Source organism: Anopheles merus, chromosome 3R (genome assembly GCF_017562075.2).
Source record: "Anopheles merus strain MAF chromosome 3R, AmerM5.1, whole genome shotgun sequence".
In the NCBI taxonomy this organism is placed as follows: Eukaryota; Metazoa; Arthropoda; class Insecta; order Diptera; family Culicidae; genus Anopheles; species Anopheles merus.
In genome coordinates this window covers 20,821,458-20,845,579 of record NC_054084.1, presented here as the reverse complement: position 1 = coordinate 20,845,579, position 24,122 = coordinate 20,821,458, and the positions used below count along the sequence as shown (strand labels likewise).

General features: G+C 45.0%; 1 protein-coding gene across 1 annotated transcript in view; it reads left to right on the top strand.

Moving 5' to 3' along the window:
- The window catches only part of LOC121595760 (out at first protein), a 74,461-nt gene extending 54,850 nt beyond the window's left edge, over positions 1-19,611 (top strand). The window contains exons 3-5 of the mRNA XM_041919963.1: positions 20-154; positions 2,549-2,732; positions 11,478-19,611. Coding sequence (XP_041775897.1) covers positions 20-154; positions 2,549-2,732; positions 11,478-11,767 — 609 coding nt within the window. The 3' untranslated portion in view covers positions 11,768-19,611. The remainder of the gene's footprint in view (positions 1-19; positions 155-2,548; positions 2,733-11,477) is intronic.
- Positions 19,612-24,122: the final 4,511 nt, after the last annotated feature.

The window sequence follows — 24,122 nt, the reverse complement described above, 5'->3', positions numbered from 1 at the left end:
CTTCCTTGCCCCGTTACAGGAAGTACAGGTGCTGAAAGCGCTCGTGCTCGGCGAGGAAGAACGGGGCCAGAGCCAGTATCAGGTGATGTGCTTCGTGACCAAATTCCAGAAAGGAGATTTCATCACTGCCGATGCGATGGTAAAACTACGACAGGTAAGGAATATAAATTTTCTTTCGCTATTCTTTTATAACAAAATCATGCAATCGAAAAAAAAGCGTCACCGTTCTTCTTTGGATTGCCATCCCGCAAAATAAGCCTTATTTTTGGGTGAGCGCGTGTTTCCGAATGTCTTCGCTTGCCGTGTGTCACGTCATCGCGAAAACGCGCTTGATCGGCGTTGGAAACAGATTTCAAGTGGAACGGCGATCTTCCCCCCCCCCTCTCTGTTTTTTTTCTCTTTCTCTCCCCTCCTACACACTAAAAGGAAGAGAGGTGACAGTGTAAGCAAACGACACAACGACGGTATGCACGGTTCCAGGGCGTTAGGTTCAGTGCCAAGCACTCCGAGCACTCCCGCCCGTTCGGGAACTTTTGCACGGCACGACTGTTCGGGGGCTGCTTGGGCGAGAGTAATCCGTGTCGTTACTTGGCGGAGTAATTTCCTGTGACAATCACTTCCGCTGCAGCCGTCGTTTCGTCTTCCGGTTTGCTGATAGAAGTGCAAATGCTGTAGCAGGTAGATGGTGACGTCGGCGACGCGCCGGTACGGGGTTTGGCATGTGTCAAGCTGAATTGAGACCTTGGGATCGAGCAAGACAGACGCACAACACCGTACGTGAGTTGTCGCGATATAGAAGTACATTCGGGCCAATTACTTTCACGAGGGCAGAAAGAAAACCGTCCCGTGAGATATTGACATATTGGCAGTGTGATTGAGTTGGCGTCGGCAAAATAAGTTGACGTTGATGTGGTTGCTGACGTGTAGGATCCACTTACGTGCTCTCGTGGCAGTTGAAGGAAAATATGGAAACAAGATGGTCTTTTTAAAGGAATTTAACTCAGTTCGTGTCGTTCCATAAGCCGCAGGTAAAAATGTATCGCCGAAAGATAATATTTAGTACCACTGTTATAGAATATCCTAATCATACGAATTTCTTGAAAACTGTTTCATTTCTCGTTTATGACAGAGGTTGGCATTTAACGGCTCGACAAGTAAATTGAATTTCAGTGCATGAAGCAAGGCAAGCATTTAATGAATTTTCTTCAAACGAAGCGAAACGCTTTTGAATTCCTTCTCGCTTCACCCCACGCCCCGTTAAAACTGATACATCGGAGTCGGATAAAGTGCACTAGAAAGAAAGCAAAGTGTGGGAAACGCAAACTTTGCTACATCAGCGCTGAATCTTGTCTTCGTTCGGGTGTGTGCGCTTCTTTGGCAAAGCTGCTTCCCACAAAGCTCTAGAGCCGCCTGGCCCCGTTGTGAGGCAAACCGTGTGACTTATTAGAAAAGTTTCTGACACAAAATGAACTTCCGGATGTATTATTTTTGCCTCTCGCAGTTTTTTTCTTCTTCTACTGTTCCTCTACTTTCTCGTTATGCATTTTTGAAATGCCTTTCGCTTTTGCTCATCTTTGACTTGCGAGCGTCTCTAGCCGGCGCGCCGCTATCGGAAGTAATCATTCAATATTAATTCTGTTTCCCGGCATGGTACGCAAAGAGCATGCTGAAGATGATGATGATGATGATGGAGGGGAAATTGCTCGTCGTGATGATAGACTGTTGCTTAACGTTATTAAAATTCTTAGCCATGATGGCGCTTGACAGGGTAATGGTAGAGGAATTATATTTATTTGCAATAAAGATCATCTTTCGCGATGGAATGCGTTGTGTCGTCAACGCCTCCGCTTGTATTCCAAAGACTGTATAGAGAAAAATGGGCAGTTCTTGACAGGATTTTCCATTATTTACTTAATAGTTGATAGTTTTGTAATATAAAAAAAATATTTATAAGAACATCTCAATTGCTTTAAAGCTCACTACAGCAAGTCGTTAAACTTTTTGACCTCTCTTGAATCACAAACAGCTGCCAGCCCCGCCAGAGTGGCCATCTTGTTCTATCTTAACATCATAAACAATGTGCATAAAAGTGACCTCTCAATCGTGCCGTAATGAATTCTTTTCTCCCTTCCACATGGATTTAATTCACTGCAGCTGACCTGAACGACTTCCCGATGTTTGTTTGTTTTCTCTGTGTGTGAGTGAATGTTCCGAAGCCTCTTATGCCAGATCGACTACATTTAAATACAAAATCAGCATAATCAGCACAACAGTCAAACAGAACTTTGGAGCGCCCGTGCGCACCCGCCAAGGGTACAATTGAATATAATTTATGCTTTTTCATCGCCCGTCCCTATCCCTTTCATTCATCCGGTCACGTGTCGCGCCGTGTTTGCACTGTGCGATGGACAGTGCCATCGTTTCGGCCACGCGACCGACGTCGGACGTTTCGATTGCATTTGCTTTTATTTGCATAGAGCGAACGAAAGAGAGAGAGCGCACTTTATTCACCATTTTATTCGTCATTGCTTTGTTGCCATCTTTGCAGAAAAATCCCAGCACGATCCGAACGCCGGAAGAGGACCGAGGGAAGGAGAACTACACGATGACCGGCTGGGTGCTGCTGGACCGTGCCACGCCAATTTCGCGTCACGTGGCACCGTTCTGCGTGGAGGCGCAGGAGGCCACGTACGTGCGCGAAGCTGACCTGCGGGCGTGGGCCGAACTACCAGGTAAGCGGGAGCATCACGCGGAAGGTATGGGAATGTGAAGCACGTTTCTTCCCCTCCCCGAGTTCCGGGCCACGTTTTTCGGGGTAGAAGTAAAACAGAATGTGGAAGAACATGCTTCAAATGGATTCCCTGTGCTGTTGTGTTTTGTAAACTGTATTTAAAACAAAAGATGGATCAGCGAAACAAATGAAATTCCACTTGGCAGCTGTTGAAGCGAATGTTCTTTCATGGTTTGTCTGCCGCACAATCGTCCTATGTTGAATGTAACAGTTCAGTATCTCTCGTTCGAGCTGCTCTCTCTCTTTGCGGCACTGTTGGTAATCGATACCACCACCCACCCGCTTACGGAGGGAGTCAAATGTCCCCGCTCTCGGGGAATTCGGATCATCGCGCGAGCAAGCAGCAAGCGCACCAGGGCGAAAACGCACAGATTCAGATTTCCATCTCGTTGACAGTAGTAAGCATCCCCACCGTCAGCCCTGCGGGCCAACCATTGTGAGACCAGCATGATGCTGCTGTGCATGCAATGACGATGATGACGCTAACGATGATGACAAAAATCACAAACTGGAAATATTTAAATTGGAATTTTATTTAGTTTCACCGGGGCGAACGGAAACTCAACGCCGCAAGGACACACTTACGCGCTTACTCTCGGGACTCGCCCTCCTCGCTCTCTTCAAAACGTGAGTTTGCTTTGGACTTTAGGTCGAAAAAGGAAATGATCTGCACCGGAGCAGAACGTGCCGTACTCCCCTTTGGCCCGTCCAACTGAAAACACTATTATCCTTCTACGTGGATAACCCTTTTTTAACAACGATTTACAACGAACTTCTCTCGTTGCTTGCACTTTCTCTCCCGGCCATTTTTTGCCCTCTCACTCGCTTTGTTTGCTGCAACCCACATACACCAAAAGACGGGGGAGGGGGGGGGGAGAAGGAGAGGACCGTTGAAAACGTAAAACCCGGGGGTGGTACGACGCGAGGTTTCCATTTCTGAAAAGAGCTTTTCCACTCGAGAGGTCAGTTCAAACAGTGAGCGCTTCCTGTCCTCCTTCGCTTTTTTGTTTTGTTTTTGCTTTTCGGTTCATTCATCCCTCGTTCTCGTTATCCTGGTCTGGTTGGTTGGTTGATTTAAGGAGTTGTCGCTGCTTGGTGCTTTTTTTTGCTTTGTTTGATCTTGCTGCTGTTGGTGGATGGATGATTCTCTACAGCGCATTTACGTCGGGTCGGATTTGGGGTTTGTCTAGCGTTTATTTTGTCATTACCAGACAATCCGGCGGCGGCTGTGGCATTGGACGCTTTGGGACCACCACCGCCGTCTCTCCGTTCTGGGTGCTGTGTGGGGAGGATGGAGTAAAATGAGGAAGAGAAGGAGAAGTGTACGCCAATTTTACGTTACGGACAGAACCTTTTCACAGCAAAGAGGGTAATTACTGAAGTGTGGCATATTTGCAGCGCGTGCTCGGTGAATTATGCCGTAGCCGGTGATGAGTGTGCTTATTTTTGTGGATCCTGCCTCGCTCTAAATGGTTGGGGAGCTTAACCGGCTTGTGCTCTCCCCGTGCCCTTACTCTGGGTGGTGTAATCGTTAAGATGGCTGAAGATGGTTCTACCAAAAGAAGGTTTAGATTCCACAGGAAGTTAAGTGTGCTTTAGAACTTGAAAGGAAAGACTCTTTTTGTTTTTGGATGGTAGAAGTGTAAGCCCTCGCAGACATTTGAAGAATTTATTCACGCATGACTTAGGTTAGGGTCGTTTGCATTTGTTGTTGATTTATTTTAATTCTCTGTTTTATTTCTCATACTTTTGTCATTATCAGCTTAAAGCTGAATTACTCTGATTTAATCTATTTTTTTTGTGGGAATTTATAGTGTTTTTTTCTTTAGTTGGACAAATTTGAGCTTTTGTTTTGGTAAATTTTTATTATTTTTAGAATCCTTTCTCGGTATTATTTTTGCTCTTATGTTCTACTACAGGGTCTTCCACTTGATTTTCGAATGTAAACGTTGTTATTCACCGCGTGCAAGATGTTAATCCACATCAATCTAATATTTCATTTCCATCATAATAATTTTTAATTTCTTCAGCATGATTTTCAACACGTCTCAAGCTAACAGTTATTTTTTATGTGTTGAAAATCATGTGTAAAAACTTAAATTTAATTATTACAGCAATTACACTATTTGACAGCCGTTACAAAGACAGCTTGGAGGCGGTGAATAATTATGTTTACATCTGTATTTACTAAACATTATCTTTTTTTTAATATTCTGATTGCATCTCTTTTGTTGTTGTGTGTGTGTGAAAGATAGTGATTTTCGTTGAAGTATACGTATTGGTATTTTGTTTAATTACAGGGGTTTCTACGTCAGTTTCGAACGTAAACGTTGTTATTCACCGCGTTCAATATGTTAAACTACATCAATCTGCTATTGAATTTCTATCATCATGATTTTAGTATGATTTTCAACACTTCTACGGTTAACGGGCAGTGAGATCTGGCTTCAAACCCTGATAAAAACCCCATGGCAACAGACTTTTCAAATGTTGAAAATCATGCTGAAGAAATGCAAAATTATGATGATGAAAATGCAATATCAAAGTCATGTGGAATAACTTCTTCCACGCGGTGTTGAACAATGTTTATATTCGAAAATGAATTGGAAAACCCTGTAATTCATCTGGTAGTTCTTTAGTACATCATACTTATCAATGCGAGACAAATAGTAACACGAGATAAATTTATCTACAAACTCAGTTTTGTAAAGATTATCTTAATGTTTAATTTATTTAATTATATTTGTTTAATATATCTTTGTCAATATTTTCATATATTTTTTGCCATTGAAATTGGGCAATATAGCTAATTGCGATACTTTATTTGTGTTCGATAATGTTAAACGCTTCAGTTAACACGTTTCTAAAGGTTGTTCCTGCGTTGCTCCACGGAAGAAAAACAAGAAATGCTTCACGCTGTTTGCTGCTAAATTTATAACGACATCACGTTTCACACGAAGGAGTAGAAGGAAGAAAAAAACGATCATTGAACGTTTGTTCTGGCTGTTTAAAAGCATCGTGGGAGAGTGAGGTTTTCATTTGCCCCCGTCCTGGAGGAGTCTCACAAAAAAAACGAGGATAAAAAATAATAACAGTCATACTCTCATCGTCGGTGATAAATGCCTGCTGGCTAGATTGCTCCGTTCGTGCCGTTCGTTTCATTTGCTACTATACTTCTAGCAATACTCAATTCTACGATACACTTCGAATTTCCGTTTATCATATTTTATGAGCATTTTCAGTGTTCCGGGTCTTCCGGTGGCGTTTCGCTTTTTTCATCGCTTGCGCATGGTGGGCAAATTCGCACCGTTGTGTGGCTCGAAAAGTGCATTTGCAAATAAATTACTCCTTGCCTCCCCCAAAACATGGCATTTTGTTGCGAATGTGCTTAGCTGCTTTCGTTTAATGTGCATGTTTTGATGAAGTGTACAAAATGTGTTGAAATTAATAATTTCTAGCAAAACATTATTTCAAAATGTAACCACAGTCAAGTCTATGTGTGCCAGCATATCCGTTCGGCTGGATTCATCTGGCCAGCCGTTCCCCGGGAGTCGTGCGCTTCCTCCCGTTCCCTTTGGTTTGAACATCAAAGCACAACGAAGGCTCTACGGGTAGCAGTGTTAGATCTATTCTGAAAACCGAACACAATTTTCCCGGACATACACACACGCACCAGGCCATCATTAAATGCGGCTCCATCCATCGAACGATCGATCGAGCTAATAAACTGCCTGCCGATTGCGTTGCGTTCCTGCTCGCTCGCCCGTACGCACCCGGCCACTCTACACACACACACACACGCACACATCATGCACATAATTTTCACTCGAAACCACTTTTAAAAGGTAATAATTTATTTATTTTATGCCCACAGTTTATGAAATTTATTGATTCGTTGTATCGTCCGTTTTATTGCTATCCGTTCCGGAGCATCTCGTGCCGATGCGTGGCGAGAGCGCAGGAGGACGTCTGCCATCCGGTCCTCCTTGCTGCTTGTCGGGTGGGGAGCGGGGTTTTTGTTGTACTGGCAGAGGGACAGTTGCGCTCCAATTTCCTGGTGTGCCGTTTCGATCGTTATGCCGGCTGCAGAACCGAATGTATGTTGAGCGCTTGCTTTTATTTCTTCCTTGTGGCGATGGTGATGGTGATGGAGGTGGTGGTGGGTAATCGTTTAAAGCCAAAAGGGGGAAAGTGAGCTTTCTATGCTCTTTGCGCTTTTCCATCTTAGAGACGAATAAAATAAGTTTTATTTCATTGCTTGCGCTCGTTTGCGGTGCTGCTCTAAAAAGTCTCTTCTTGGAGCCGTTTCATTTTCCTTGCTTCGCTGTTGTGTGGAATGTTAGGATTCCTTGTACTTATTGGAGCATACCTTTCTCCCTAAGGGGGAGTAAAAAAGAAAATGTTATGTGTGTCTGCTTGGGAATCCGGTCATGCTTTGCTCGGGCAAGTGTACATTTTGCTCTCTCTATACACATGCAATCCTCTAACACCTTCAGGGCCGGGGTGGAGATGATCGAATGAAGCAAATAATAAAACTGATATCAAATTAGTACCGAGCCCGCCGCTCCAGCAAATGTCAAACGTCATCGTCGGGTTCGTTCTGCGCGAGCTTTGCTCGTCTGGCACAGGACGAAGACACTAGACCCGATTGTTGTATTACGCTGCGGGGAGTCTGTTTGAGCATGAACTTACGTACGAACTATTTTTATTTGCTTTCAAGTTGTTCTACCGAATGGACAAAGTGATAAAAATGAGCCAAACAAAAAACAGAAGTTCCCTTTTTGCTCCCTCCACACCGCAAGCCGCAAGGTGCTCGCTCGGAAGGTGAAGCAATTTTCGTTTCGAAATAGAAACTCGTTTCCGGTGTCGGGCCGGGTAGGGCGGCACTATCTCCATCGAAATCCCGCCGGGCGCGGAAGTTATTCAGCGCCCGAACTTGATTGACAATTGTCCTGCCCCGCCTAGGAAAAGGAAAGAATGTGGATGTGGAATTTGATTTTCGTGTGTGCTGTAGTAGTACAAAAAAAAAAGATGCTTCTGTCCCGTACCATGCTATCCCTGTGGCAATAATAATATACACCGTAGAATGGTTTTATAACTGGTGGCGGCAATATGAATGTGGCATTCTGTGTACGTTTCGTGCAAATTTGGTCCACAATAAATCATAATGGCAGCTCATCAAGCATGATTGATTACATTTTTACAGCTGGATGGGGCAGGGGTTTGTTACGGACTTTATTTACGGAAATAGAACGAGATGTTGTTATTTTTATAGACAGAAAAATAAAGCATTTGCATGTACGTTTTTAGTAGATTTAATTTAAAAAAGTTCTAAATTTATGCTTAAAATAACATAACATAAATCGAAGGAAATCGATGGAAGGAACCGAAGGAAGAAGTTTAATTTGGGAACTGTTGATATGATTTTCTTCCTTCCTTTGGCAGCCTTAACCCTATTTGTCCATTGAGACGCCGGTAAGTCATCAGTCATGTCAGTAGGGGTTGCCCAATAGCTTTGAAGCGTATTAAAATTCATCCCCAGGCTAGCAAAACCGGTTGATTCTCGGAACGATTGCCGTGCATTTGTGATACCGGCTGACGGCCATTGTTAAAAAATTCATTTCTTCTCACAGACACACACACACACACACACAAAAGGTGTGTGGTGTGACCTGTTGGTTAGAATGCACAAAAGGCACACCGTGAAGGCAAAACCAGCACCACCAGCAATGAGGCAACCCTTGGGCGAACCCTTGACCGGGACCTGCCATTCCATTTGCACCCTTCGTGGGTGCCCTTCTTCCTTCAACACCCCTAAAAGCGTGAACAGTAATGCTCGGCGCTCGGTAAATGGGTTTGCTGCCGCCCCGCTATCGATTTCTAATCCCGGCTCCATAATTGATTAGCCCGAAAATGGAGGGTCAAACTGCTTCCTCCGTTGCTGTTGCTGCCCGTTCTCACCTCACTTGTTGGCTGGATTGGCAGCATCGTGTTCTCAGCCACTCTGGAGCGAAAAAAAAGGCGCACCGTGGTTGAGTTTTCACACGCTTCCCCAAAAGCGTGGCGCGCAACGGGCAAGCGATCTTAAAGTGCTGCCCCGGCCGGGAAGAAAAGGCAACACGTAATGGAGATTTATAGTAAAGGTGACTGCCAGCGAGAGATTGGAAGGAAGAAGGAGCAGGATGGAATCCGTAAAGCTATTCAAGATGGCCGTACTTTGCCGTGTGGTGGGTGCACGGCTGCGTGTGAGTGTGTGTGCTCATTGGCTGGCTCGGTTCTGCTATAAATTATGCAGCGCTGAGAAAATGACAGCTGTACGTCGTCGGGCATTCGCCGGGTAGGATCGCATGTACGGGCCTAATCCCGCGCTCGAACAACCACCGACGACGACGACGACGACAGCGACGGATCGATTGAGTGATTTTCCCTGAGCCCGCCCTGGAACCGTCGAACATAATGAGATGTAAGCCAGCCATTTTCAAGGTATCAAGTTTTCCTCCCCACACACACACACAGAAGTGGATGTGGAGTGAGGATCGGCAGTCCGGCTGTGTTGAAACCCAATTTAATGAAGCTATTTTCGGGCCGGGCTCGACAAATGCGTCATGCTTTGCTTCGCAATTTCCACCCGCGGGCTTCAGTTCAGGGCTTTGTTTCGGTGTTCCATGCCACGTGGCATGTGCTCCACGCGTGGAGTGCGAAAGTTGTACTCACGTATGTGTGTGAGACAGAGGCGGCTTCCGTGTGTGCTTATGGTAGAAATTCACAGCCCTACGGTTGTCACCACAGTCGACCTGGCGTTGGCGTGTAAATCATGGCGCGCTGTGGAGGCTTACGCCAAGGCAAATGAATGTTTCTCTTGTTGCATGGGTAAAATATCGATCAAATGCATTAATTACGAAACGGCACGACAGTTCTCCCAGATGTGGTCATTCTAACGGGGTTGGGCTTGTGTACTAGGCAGGAAACACGCTACGCACTTGGTTTTGCCCGTGTCAATGTATATTATGCAGCTATTTACATGCTATAAAGGCGTGACGATCTCTTAGCTTCAAGGAAGTGCAGGTTGGTGCTTATTATTTCATTGTATCAAATATATGCTATAAGAGAAGGTTTTTAGCTGTTGTGAAATATTTTAGCCACGTATAAAGACATTTTACTTAAGCTGAATGAGAAACGTCTAATTTCGTTCTAAAATTCTGATTCATTGAGATTTAAGAAGTACGCAAATCCCATACCTTGCTTGTTTTGTCTTGTGATTGGTTAGTAGAAGGTAGGTCCGCTCAGCATTATCTGAAGCTGTTAAGAATCGTCTGTAGCCGTTCAGAATCGCCCGGAGTCGTTTGCAGTCGTCCGGAGTCGGAGTCGTCTGGAGACGGATTCATTTGCTGTCGTCCGAAGTCGGCCAAAGACGACCGGTGTAATGTTTTTGTGGTCAGCAATTTCATTTCATGATTTATTTTCTCTTTCGCTTTGAGCGTGCACTTCAGGCCGTTCTTTCTACGGACGGCCTCGACCCCGGATGACTCAGAATGAATTCGGACGACTCCGGACGTCTCCAATTCCGGACGATTCCGGACGTCTCCCATTCCGGACGACACTGGACGTCTCCAACTCCGAACGACTCCGGATACTTCGAACGACTTCAGAACGACTCCGGATGACTCCGGACGACTCCTGATGACTCCGGACGACTCCGGATGACTCCGACTCTGGGTTGAAACTATTGGGTCCGATTTTGTCGGAATCGGAATCGGACTAACAATAGCTGGAGTCAGATCGGAGTCGTGGGTCCCCTACGGAGAGCACATCAATAGTTTTGTCTTATTGATGCTTCTGAATACCACCGACAGTTTTGTTGAATAATTTGCGAGTACTATGAGGAGCACAGACAGACTTGAATACAGACTATGAGGAGCTTACACGTGTGGTTTGGTTGAAGGTTTACAGCGAAAGAGAACGAGATTTATTAATGATTGATGTACCTGCTTATAAATGTCTTTGGTGCTGTTTCTATGTATAGAGATCGACTTCTCATACGGTGAATTTATTCAACGTGTTTACATTTTCAAGCCTTCTGCTTAAGAATGCAGTGTCCACAAATGTCAAATGACCTGAGGACGTCATCAAAGTTTAAGCTCTACTCTCAACCAATGACATGTCCGTTGGAAGAAGCTCCATCCTGATTGAACTCTATCCATCGATGCTATTAATCCTAATGAAGAGTGCCTCCCAGGAAGATGATTATACGTGCGCTCTAATGAACGACGAACGGGCCGATGTCCGTATCTGTCCAGCCGTACGCTTTATTTACGCTTCATCCATTTGCCCTGCTGTACCGCACACACAAACACACACACACACACTGCTGCTGCCAACAGTTTTCCGTGGAACTAGTTTCATTTCCTTTATGCCGAGCGGCTACATTGTAAGCCCAAGCTACACGGCTTGCAGCTCGGTGCACCGCTGCCTCGGGGATTAATTTGAAGTGGCAACAACCTTTTCACATTGCACGCGCTGCCCGAGAATGGACCATCGTTCGAGCAAATAAAATAAAAAAAACGGCGCAAAATACAGCCGCGCGCTGTTCTGTCTGTTCTATTACCATTCCAGTTTTTCAATTACTACATGCTGCTCTACGATTCATTCGCTCACTTTCTCTCTTTCTCTCTTCTCCATTTTGCAGGATCATCGATTTCGATACTGGAGTCGGCGGTGAAGCTGTTCCCGTCGGCCAACACCGTTACGGCACCGTCGCGGTGCAGCGACGTCAGCGCCATCTGGGCACCGTGTCTCTGCACGCTCGAGATGTGCATCGGCTGGTACCCGTGCGGGCTGAAGTACTGCAAGGGAAAGCCGGAAAGCGCACTGCAGAACAACGGGGGCAGCTACCGGTGCGGGATCAAAACGTGTCGCAAGTGCCACCAGTACACGTACTACGTGCGCGAGAAGCAGCAGTGTTTGTGGGACGAATGACCGAAAATGGGCCATCGGTGCCCTCAGCAGCAACCTTTAGCAGTGGGAGTAGAAGCAGTAGCAGCGGTAGTGGGTGCAGTGGCAACGACAACAGCATTCGATACATCAGAACATCCGGCTGACGAGCAGGAAGGTCCATACCATGGCCGTGTAGAACGGGTCAGCGTTGCCGGAAGCAGCAGCAGCAAACACTTACAAACACGTCCGGGATGGAGCAAAACACGCAAACCAGAGCACTACAGTGCAGCCATCGATTACGGTAATCGCCACCAATATCGGGCAGCTCGGACGGAACAGCAACAGCAACGGTTTGCGGCCGATTACACCAACCCTCCAGGGCAGCAACAGCATCAGCAGCAGCAGAACAGCCCATCGTCGTCCTGGTGGGTGTCGTCGCTATCGGACCTGCTGCTAATCGGAACGCTGCTACCGAGGGCGGTGCAGTGGACCGGCAGCAAAAAGCAGCACAATAGTGGCACTGTACCGGCAGCGACCATTAGCGACAGTAGCGAACGGCGGGCGCCCTCGGTAGTGGTATCTGCATGCCGGGCCCAACACGAACCAGATGATCGGTGGAGCGTGCAGCACAAATCACTATCACCAGCAACAGCAGCAGCAACAGCGTTCAGGTGTGCCGTTGTGGTGGGCAATGCACCGCCGTCAACCGAAACAATCGGTGAATTTAATTTTACTCAACCAATATCACCACCACCAACAACTCCATTGCCAGCAACAGTGCCATCGAGAGGGAGGGAGAAGGTGCCAGGCAGCACCAGATACCACCAACCGTTTGTAGCCACCGCAGCACCACCACCCGCCAACGGTTTGCTGTTGAACGAAATTATTTTATAGCACAAAAATAGGTTTAATCAGAAGGACACATCCTCTTTTTTAGGGCCTACGTTTCGTGTGGTTTGTTAAGCAGAGGAGCCTTTTTTTGTCTGTGGTACCTGTCCCTGTCGCACACTGACGGGAACAGAGCAGCAATTTCCTAATTCTGTAATCTGTTCCGCACGACGGCTGTTTTCCCCTTAGGTGCGGATTTTATGACCAACCGTAAATCGGTCGGATAGGATTTCAAGTGTCAAACGCTGAGCAAGTGGTAATACGACACGGATAGGTCGTTTGTGTAGCGAGGAAAAAGAAGAAAAAACGTAATTTCGGTGACCATTCGGCAGCTACAAGGCTATGAATTACATCTTTCGAGAAAAAATCTTCAAACATTTTAGGGGCTTCAGGCCAACAGACTGGATGAATCCAGTAAAATCGAAGAGTCCTAAACCATCAGTGAGTTCCATGCCACCCGAATCTCGCATGTAATGATCGATCTTTTTTTTTTGTGATCACACTTTGTCATCATTTTCTTTCTTCAGCGCTTATCCGTAAGATTTCAAGTTAAAACAGGGCCCCCGGTCGCTCTATAGTTCTCCAAGATGTGCTAGTTTGTAACTGGATGAGAAGGATTTAAAATAACGCACATACACGGACACACAGTGGAAATGGATCGGAACCGCATTACAACAAAAGGCCGCAAATGCCGCCACAGACAAGCAGCGGAACGATGTTCGCCACGGATCGACACGGAACCTTACGGTGTTTGTGTGTGTGTGTGTGTGTGTCTAAAGCTAGAGTTCATGTGGTAGCGAAAAAAAGGAATGGTGAGGAGAGGGAGGAACGAACCGGACACAGTATTAAAACACTCAAACGAAATGGGAAATGTACGAAGCCATAAAGAAACCCGTAAAGAACAGCCCCACGCCATGCCGCGTTCCTTCTGCGCTTTACGCGCCACCAGTTCTATTCCCTTTCATTTTCTGCTCCGCTTTTTCACTTCACTCGCCTTTTAAAGACTGGCCAACGCCGTTGGATTCGACATATCCTTGTGCAAGGCGTGTGCGTTGAAGTTGATTACATTCCTATGGGTTGGGCGTGCGGATTTTGTGTTTTTATTTCCACCAAAGGTGTGCGGCCACGTTCGTTTGCCTTCCGTTAGGAGAGATTCTTTAAATTTTTTGTGTTTTTTTGCTCTCCTTTTCTCTCTATGTGTCTCTTTTATCTCTTTTTGGTTTTCAACAACGCGACTCGCAGTGTGTCCCTCCCTTCTAGGGCGATGAGTTGAAGCATTAGCCATACCAGCGATGAAATTATTTCAAATTCTGCCCGGTACGTAGAAGGTAAATGGCAACACCTTACGGTCGAGGTCGATGGTGCCCCCTGCTCGGGGCAAGGCGGAAATGGTTTCGCTTTTATCTACTTTTCCTAATCTCACTCGCACTCTCTTGCCAATTTACTTTCCTTAATTGTTTCTTCGGTGTGTCGTGCCAGGGGCAGCGCTTATCCTTCGGCTGGGGGAGAGGTGAACGAGAACGCACCACCGTGCTTTGTGAGTTCGGAAAGGAAACGCTTTCACGGTTGACGCCCCCCTAGCTTGCTCGCCAGTCTCGCTCTGGATGGTGCGTTTTTGCTTTCACAGTGTTTGCGTGTAACAAACCAACAACATTCCGTGTTGCTCTGCCTCAAGTTGGAAAAGAATGAGAAAATTGCACAATTTTGTTTACCTTATGGTCTGAAGCATACTGCCATTTTCCCCCTCTCCCTTCCCTTTCTCTCGTTCACTGAAATTGCGGTTTGTCTATTGCTAAACGATGTGTAGAGTGGTGGAGATATGAATAGAAAAACCATACTTGCCGCCGAGTTTATACGCACAAAGCGCCTTACGACACACACACAGCGTTTTGTTTCTTTTTTCTTCGCTTCAACCTAATTTATATTCCAACCGTTATGAAAACAAAAGTGCACTTACTTTTGAAGCACTTGCGCGTTGCGCTCGCCATTGCTGTCCTTCCTTGAAGAATGGGGAGTCAAACACGCTCCGCAAGAACGCTCCGGCGCGGTTTGTCTGTGTTTGTCTGTGCTTTTCCTCTCGCCAGACCAGACCTCACTTTTCCTTCATCTTCTCCGTTTGAGTGGTCATTCGGTGAAGCTCGAGAACCATGCCATGAAATTACTATTTCGCTTGAATTTTCATAGCAAATGTTGATTTGTTTCGTTTACCTTTCGTGTTCGCTGTTCGGCGCTGCTCTGGCCAAGGGTGGAAAAAATGGTGAAATTGCTTCCAGTATTCATGCGCGCTGTTTTGTGGCTTTTTTTTTGTACTATTCCTGGTGCTTCAACGAGTGAATTGCAGTTGCTGGTGTGCGTGCTTTATGTCTGGGAAAAAATGAAGAACACAAATTGAGTAGCCGGAGCCTCATCACAACGTGAAACGTGCGGTCAAAATTGCACTTGAAATTCATTTCCCTCTTTTAACCCGAACATGGGAAATGTAACGAGTTTTTCGCTGGAATCTTCGTTTCGTTTCCGATATCAATATTTTTCGTACAATAATAGCGGCACATCCTCTCCATCTGTAACACTGCCTTCGGTAAATGTAAATGGCGCAGAAAGCAGATAAACAAAAACCGTGCGCGTTCTCTGTCCAAAAATAGATGAGACCTGCGACCAGGCGTGTGTGTGTTTGTTTGGCGTGGCAAGCACTCAACAGGCAACAAGAGCTTTGATGGCAAGCAAGCAATGCTGCTATATTCTATTTTCTCTTACCATTTCCCTGCAAAACAATAATATTCCACCAGGTGCGCACGGTTCACCGCCGTGTGACACCCGAGCGAAAGAAAAGAGGTGAAACACAAGCAAGAAACCCCAAATAGAAAGACTAACCTAGGCGAATTGTGGACCATGTGACTGCTTCCGGAAGTGGTTCTCCTTCTCCTCTCGATAGGGAAATCCCGTTCTCCTCACCCACCCACCCGGAGAAAATGCTTTCTCCTTCCGTGGTGCCGTTCCGTTTCGGTGACACTTGACATCGTGTCGCAGCTCTTTGGTGGTAAAGCTTTTCGAGCCCCACCACTCGTGGGCGAGTGGTCTCTTCTTTCGCTTTCAAAAGAAAATGTACTTACGCGTCCGATGGGGGAGAAGCTGGGAAGATACAAACAGCCAACCTGGCCCAAGCGGGCCATAATGAGAAAGGGAGATGGAAAAGCCCAAATCAAAAGCAGTCTTGCTGCTGCTGCTGCTGCTGCTACTACTGCTGCAGAAGGAAGCGCAGAGTGCCGTACCAAAACAAGAGGTGAAACAGAAACGCCCCGGCAAAAACACAGGAAACCGACGCAAAGCATTCTTGCCATTCTTGCCCGCTGTGTTGCCCACTCAAAGTTCTGGCAGGATCTTTGTTTGAATACATAATTTGTTTATGCAGAAGTAGCAGCAGCAGCAGCATCATCGTGGTGAAGATAGAATCCAACCAGCGCTAGCCAAGACACGACACGAGTACTCGTTGCTGTTGGGGGTTTGGGTACGCCGTAGTAAGTTCATTTCCTGTGTCTCGTTCCCCTTATTTCGATGTCGTCTGCTGGCTGCGTCGTCGTCATACTGTGACGGGTCTAACTAGGTCCAACCTTTCCACTGCAGCGTCCGAGTTATGTTTTTTTTCTTCTGCAAGCCAGCCTTCTACCTTCTTGATGTGCACACATTCCGGACGAAGCAACTACTCGTTCGACTATGCTGTGCCATTCCTGGCTAAATTTGTGTGTGTGTGTATACCTGCTTATTTGCGGTGTTCCCGTTGGCTGGTTGTCGCTAGAATCGTTTATGTTTATTTATTGCTATCTGTCTTCTTTCACCGGTTGGTAGAAAAGCTAGAGGAAACGTGTGTAGAGGGAGGTTCCCGGAGAGAGGACACTACAAGGATAGGGCAAGTAATTTTCGCATTTGTAAATACACGTTCGTTCATTCGCTCTTGCCAGCGTTCAAACACACAAACAAACACAAACAAAGTAGAAGAATATTTTGTTCCTACTCATCCCTTTTCAGTTGCATTTTTGCTCCTCCGTTTTTTCCGTACTTTTTCCGCCACTTCATTACTTATTCCGTTCGATCGACATCCGGTAACGATGACGGACCCGGAGCAGTGACACCGGGAACAAGATGTTCTTGTGCTTCATTTTAAACTTCCCATTCGCCGGTCGTCACCACTGTACAGATAACCGCTGTGACCGAACTCGAGCCAGCCCGAGCTCGGTGCACAGTTCGAGCAATGCTATACATAACAATAAATAATAAAACAGTAATGGTACACAACCCCCACACACCACCATGAGGGGAAAAGGGCCCAAGTGTAAAAGTGATTGCGGGTGACGAAACCATTACTAGCGCATGTAGAGCAAACCGCATAACGTGAAAAAGAATAAAACCCCGTAGCTGACAAAGTACATTACCGTTAAGAACATAATAGTATTACATTGTAAAGCGTAAGCAGTTGGTTGCTGCACTCTCCGTTACGCTAGCGTGCTTTGGATGCTGTTTTCGAGATGCTTTTGGATGTTTTTGCGTTTTCTCTTCCTTCTTGCGAGGTCACATCATAATTGTGAAAAGACAGCAAGGAAAGGAAGGTGCAAACACACAACCTTACGCTGTTTAATACGCTCAAACACATTGGTTAAAGTAATTTAAGTATTTAGTTTAACACAATCCACTACACGCAACCCGCAAGTATTGAACGTGACAATACAGTAAATCTGTTGTTTAAATGTTTTACTTATTTTTGCCATTTTCTCTTCGTTTTCTCGTGAAATCTGCTATGTGCAACAACATTAAAAAAAGTGTCTCAGTGCCATCAGTACACGTGTGTGTAGATGTGGGTGTATAAAAGTGAAAGACTCAGATTAGAGTGCGCAAAACCGAAACGCATTACGAAGCATTAACACGTACTAATCTAAGCATAACTGCGATTAAACTAAACAACAATAACAAACAAGTAATGTAAAAACGTAAAAAACCCATGCTACTCAAAACGCAAAACCGCCGTGAATGGTGCTGTATAGTTAAAAGAAGAACAAACAACTGCTAGATTGAAGAAAATTTAAATAAAATAAACAAACACTGCTACACAAACACGCAAAGAAAACGAGACAAAACAACAACAAAAACTTCTGCTAGAAATCGAACGAAAAAAAAACATACATCAACATAATACGTGGCCTTAGCTTTCCTCTGATACTTCCTTCTAATACTACAAAGTAAGCAAAGCGTGAATGTGTGCAACAACTTAGTCGTATGGAGTATAACAAGTAATTAAAGCATTTATAAAGCGGGATCACACAGTAGAAGTTAAAACAGAAAAAGAAAATATAGAAAAAAAGAATAACCAAAACGCTATTATAATCGGAAAAGAGACACAAGAGAAGCGAACAGACACAAGAAAGAGAGAGAGAGCGAGAAAAGAAACCCAGTAGTGTGATAGTGATAAAAGTGAACATGAAAAAAAATCAGTGAAATAGAAAAAAAAACGAACGTAAACTCAACAGAAAATCACAACAAAATGCACAACGAATAGTAAGAAACCCCCATGCAAAGCTAACAAGAAGCAAATGTGAAAGAAAGACTAATTAAATTGTACAGGAGCTCCGTTAGAACAGGAAAAAAAGAGGTAAACATAATAACCTCCAATGAAGCCGGCACAAACGGAAAGACCTCGATGTAAGCAACCCACTAGGCCGCCACAAACTGTGAATCCTTGCGCGAGCCGAGCATGAGTAGTGTTGCTGAAAATTGGAAAATGAAACTTGACCCGCTGGGCTCAAGCACCAAAGGGAAGGTGAACCCAACTGCCAACTGTTTATTTTGTGCGTTAAAGTTGCCTGTAAGTAATTTTTCATGTTTCTCCAAAACCCACTCACCCGCTTCCCGGTTGGTTCTATCTTCCGCTCACAGTACTGCAACAGCGCTGTGCAGGAACAGTAATGAATGAATGGCGAGAGGAAAACTTTAGCGCCCACCGCGTGTGTTTGCTGGGCTGGGCCGGGAAGCCGTTAAGTTGGGCTGTAACTTAGACCTTACTCTCTCGTAAGTCAATCAAAGCCCACCCCCATCCCCCGGGCTGGGATGGGAAAATGGGACGACCCTTTTTGCCAGGCTGGAAAGGTGGCAGACCATTAGTGTGACGGCAAATAAAACCCGGGGCACGCCTGTGACACCGGGTGGAGGGTGTAAGTTTCCGAAAGTGTAATTACTGCCTCGGCAACAACGGTGGAGTGCTTTCTGCCCCGGTCTCGGCTACTGCCGTGCGGTGAAGATAGTTTCGCAATGGTGCGCGAGTCATCGGGTTAAAGTTGATGGGCCGGGCGGGAGTTTTGGGAACGTCTTTTAACCGATGCCAGTTCTAGTGGAACAAACACGCGCGCGCACGCGCGTTCGCCCTGTAAACGGCCTTTCGTGACCGTTTATCCGCGAGTGGTGCGCGCACGAGTTTCGCTAAGAATTAATCATGATATCTTATACGGCCAGCGAAAGTTTTATTTTCCCTTCATGCCCTTTGTGGTTCCGCAATGCATCGTTTTATTGCTTCTTGAGACTTTTCGTCATGAAATAGGGGTGCATTTGGGGTGATACATTGTATTCCATTATCGCTCATACCATTTGTATTAGCAGATTATGTGCTTTGCTGACCAGACATTCCCGATTCTTTTAATTAATTTACTAAATCCTTTTTTATCCGTTTTACAAGACCAGTAAAGACATTCAAACGCTATAGAAGCAAAACGCACATCCCAATAAAACACACACACACACACACTATAAAAAGAAAATACAACCGATTGCTATACATAACAAATGACACTTGAGCAAACGTAAGGTTTGTAAATGTAAAACAAAACAAGATTAAAAAAAAGAAACAAACAAAACAAACCAAACGAATAGGGCTAGCTTGTAATGTAACCAGTGCGCGCGTACTAAACATACGGCTTGTGCGAAACGTATATACATAGTTATATATATATAGGACAGAACAAAAAAAAACATATATACATATAGTATAGTATATATTTTATACGAAAGCTATAAACACACGCGAGACAGGAAGTTAGTATATTTCTCGATAGCCGATAGACATTGGGACGAAAATGAATGGGTCGGGAAAGAAAACCGGACAAACAAAGTGTGTAAAATAATTGACCTAAAAATCTAAATATACTTACAACTTGAAATGGAACAAGCAGTTAGTTCTAAAAAATGAGAAAGGACATAATACGTTACAAAAATATTGAGAAAGATATTATTTCAAAATGATTATGTTTCCTTTTACATGATTTCAAATAAGCGCGCTCATTTAAAACCACGTAACCATCTCTCGACTCGCTTCGGGGCTGAAATGGAAACCTACAGTCGCTACAAATGCCCAAAAATGCTAATTAAATCACGCACAGCACCATCAAAGCACAGCTCAACCGGATTCGCAACACAATCTCGCCCAGCCTGATTAGCGCATCAATATACGGGTCGGTACCCGTAGGTAGGGCTTGTGATAATCTCCTCCCAGGAGCTTAGTGCGTGTTTCGGCGTTGTCCATTTTCCCATTTCCACGCAGGGACACGGGTTGTGTGGCATTGGGAATTGGAAAGTCCGGCAGCTAAAATCATTAAAAATGACAAGCCTTGGAGCTTTTCCGCTCCAAATGCCAACCTCAGCGTGCTTTGCGGTAATGCAACCGTTACAAATTTAATAAGCCATCCCATTTATAATAAACAAACTTCAATTAGCGAACGTTGAATAAATCACCAAACCATTACGTGCCGCTACGAATGGAGTGGTTTTTGTGCCGACCCGGTTGCGCTGCGGATGTACTGCTATGCTACGCAAAACACGTCCGATGCGATCATACCATACACGACCTCTGTGTGTGTGTGTGCCCGTATCTTCCTCGCGCAACGATGACAGTTTTGATTTGGAACGATCACAACGAGCCACAACATGAGCGGAGTAAAACCTCCGATGTGTAATATTGTGTTACATACGGCTGCTTCATTTCGTGCCTTCCATTTTGCGGCAACCACACCACACTACAGTACGACTTCCGGGCAAGTTTCCCGCCGTATGATGATTGTTTGACAAACAACTTTTGCTTTATTGGCCTTTTGCTCGGTCGCTTAATTTATCGATCCTTCAATGGAAGGTGGGAGCGTTCCGTGCTAGCCGCGGTACAAAAAGGGATGGAAAAACTAATTTCAAACTTTTGATTGTTTTCGCTTTGTGGAGCGCTGCGTTGTTGCGTTTTTTTTTTGCTTCTTCAGCTCTTGGAGCAAAACAGGGCGATGGTGCTGGTTAAGCCAGATTTCCTTTTTCAGACACACCGGTTGGATGTTATCTGGTGACCTGCAACGATTGGGTGCTTTTGTTTTGTATTGGATTCTTTTTTTTCACATTCCATTGCTCGTTAAGCACGCTTGAAAGCATTAACAGTACATGAAGCATGATGGGTGTATCGATTGAATTTGCTTGCATTATGTTTGGTGATGATTTCGTTACAAAGTACGGTTGGGGAAAGTTTTTTTTCCTTATCGCTGGCATGCGATTTACTTTGCGAAATAAAGGGATGCGGAGCAATAGGATTGCTGCAGCGTGTTTTTGGATATATTTTTTTATCAAATAAAAATTAAATTTTGTTTTATAATCATATATTGGTGCAAAAGGGATGAAGCTTCTGCAATGTTAATAATCATAAAGTTTCTTATATTTAAATCAAATTTAACTATCAAAAACAATGAAATGATGAAGTAAGGCACTTATGTTTGCCTGGTTGTCATTTATGTTTCTGTATTACACATCATTTAACTTCAAATAATTTTGTTTGAGTTTCACTTACTTCCTCCATCTTCTGCAACATATGGTAAACTGTGAAATTTATTTATTCCAGACGTATGACGTATAATTTAATTGTTTGTGATTAAAATATAATGATTTTCCCCTTAGATCCATTGTTCAGATTTCTAAATCCAACTTTCTAGGTGACCTTCAGTTGTATGTCAGCTGAACTTTTGTTTAATACTCGGGAGTTTTCAACGATAATAATTATGTTTTTCTTTACAGGATAATAGATTGAAACGATTTTATTCTTATAAAAACGAGGTTTTTATGCAAACGCATTCTTTTTAATTGATGTTACAACCTTCATTGAAGCATTCAGTTAGAAAATGTACAGTGGAGTGCCGTTTATTCGGGTACCTTTTATCCGGCTGTCCGTTTATCCGTGCTGTTTAGAAATGACAGTTCAATAAAAAGGTGACATTGCGTTCTGAGGAGAATATTAAAAAAAAACAGAATATTATCATTGGCGTAACAAAAAACCCTATAATTGATGGCAAATTTTAAATATTCTTATTGGAAAAACATGTATTGGGTATTTTTTTATCCAAAAAAAGGTAAGATAATTTTCAAAACTGAATCAGGAATTGGTGTTTAAATACATCATTTGACTCATTGTCCGTGTTATTCGCACATCCAGGCGAGGTCAAGTCCCGATAAACGACGCTCCACTGTACTAGAAAGCATCCAATGATTGATTTCCTAATTTAAACTGAATGGCATGACCACTCGTTACAATTCGTTAAAATTCTTCTTTTTGTATAATGCTCCATCGCTAATACCTGCTTAAATTGGTTCGTTATTTTAAATAGGCAATTACATATTACGTATAGTAGAGCTTGAAAGAATGCACTTGTTATGCTAATGAAATGGTTGTTGAGAAAAGCCCTTTCATCGAAAAGCAATTCACGCTGCTCAATCGTTCCGAAACAATGACATGCATTTAATTTGCTGTAATTTAATTTTCGAATCAAACCTCCTCAACACCACGAGCCAATGTACAGAAATGCAACAGAACCGAAAAGGCCGACCACCATCCGGCATGTCCGGTTCGGTGTATCTTTTTGCGTGCGCCCACCACAGCACAGAACGCGCAATGATGCAGATAAAATTTATTATCCTCATAAATAGCCTGCGATGCGAACGATGAATGTCACCGCGACACGCATGACTGGGTCGAAACCGATATGGATGGAGTTTTGCCCCCATTCGCACACTCCGCACGGCGTATGGCTTCTCCCTGGCTCTAACTGTTGTTCGCACACCGGCAAGTTCTTAATCTTCCATCCGGACTCGAGTCTTATTTCTTGAAAATTATGGGAAAACTTCTGCAATGACCAGCAGCAGGGTTTCGGGTTTGCCGTGTAGGCAGAACCAGCCGGGCGAATATGGCGGAATGGACGATGGCGATGGCATGGAAACCACACCGGAAGCTGGGTGGAGCGACAAACTACTCACTCGCACACTCACCCAGCAAAACCACAAAATGTTGTTGCTAAAAGTTGCTCCATGCCATACTGGCTAGTGCCGGAAATGGTGGGCGGAACGGCCGGAGGACGACACCGACACACCACATCGCTAACTTTTGCTTCGGAAATCGACACCCGCAAGGGTATCTTTACATATCCGGGAGGTTAAAAGGGGGAGTGGTGGCTTGGGGTGGACTGGCAGCTACTTGTGATTCAACGGCCAACCACCAACAGCACAAGGGACAGAGGACACAGACAGCAGATTAGCCTTTAAAACACTGAGCCGGGCCCGGTCCCGGTCGCTCCTTTCCGGTCACCTGAAGGTCCGGAAGAAAGTTGTAGTCATAAAATAAAACATACGTTTTTAATCAGCACTCACCCACACCCAGACACACACACACACACACACACACACACACACACACACACACACACACACACACACACACACACACACACACACACACACACACACACACACACACACACACACACACACACACACACACACACACACACGCGCACACACACGCGCACACACACACACACACACACACACACACACACACACACACACACACACACACACACAAGATGGGTGGAATGCTGTTGGGGACACACGTGCAGGTAGAGAGCGTGCACGACACAAGCATTCTTTCGCCCCGAATGCTGCCAGGAACTCGTTAACCCCTGATGCTGACGTGCCGAGAACGGTCAAACGAAGGAGCAACCCCCAGGAACGTTTCTAACATTCATTTTTCCTCCCCATTTAGTGTGCTTTGTATGGGAATAGTTAAATTAAATTTTCATCGATCTCGTTTCCGATGAAACCGGACTTTATCCGTTCCGTCCGGACGGGCCAACCCGGTACGACCGAAAACCACAAGGACGCATACCAATTACGTGCACTTTTGCTGTGTGCAATGCTGGCGACCAACGGGGATGTCTTTCACCCCATGGTCCCGCCACGCAACATCCCATCCAACCCATCTGCCCGCGCCCGGCAAAAGCCAAAAGCCAAAAGCCGGGGTAGTAAGCTAGCGACCGTACCCAATGTACGGCAATCACAAAACGGCTTCCTCAGAGCTCAACTCCCGGTATGCGACACATTGGAGGGCGCTTCCTTTTTTGTTTTCTTCTTGCGCAAATTCTTACCACCAGCTGGAATTTCCTGGCAGCACACCCTTTCT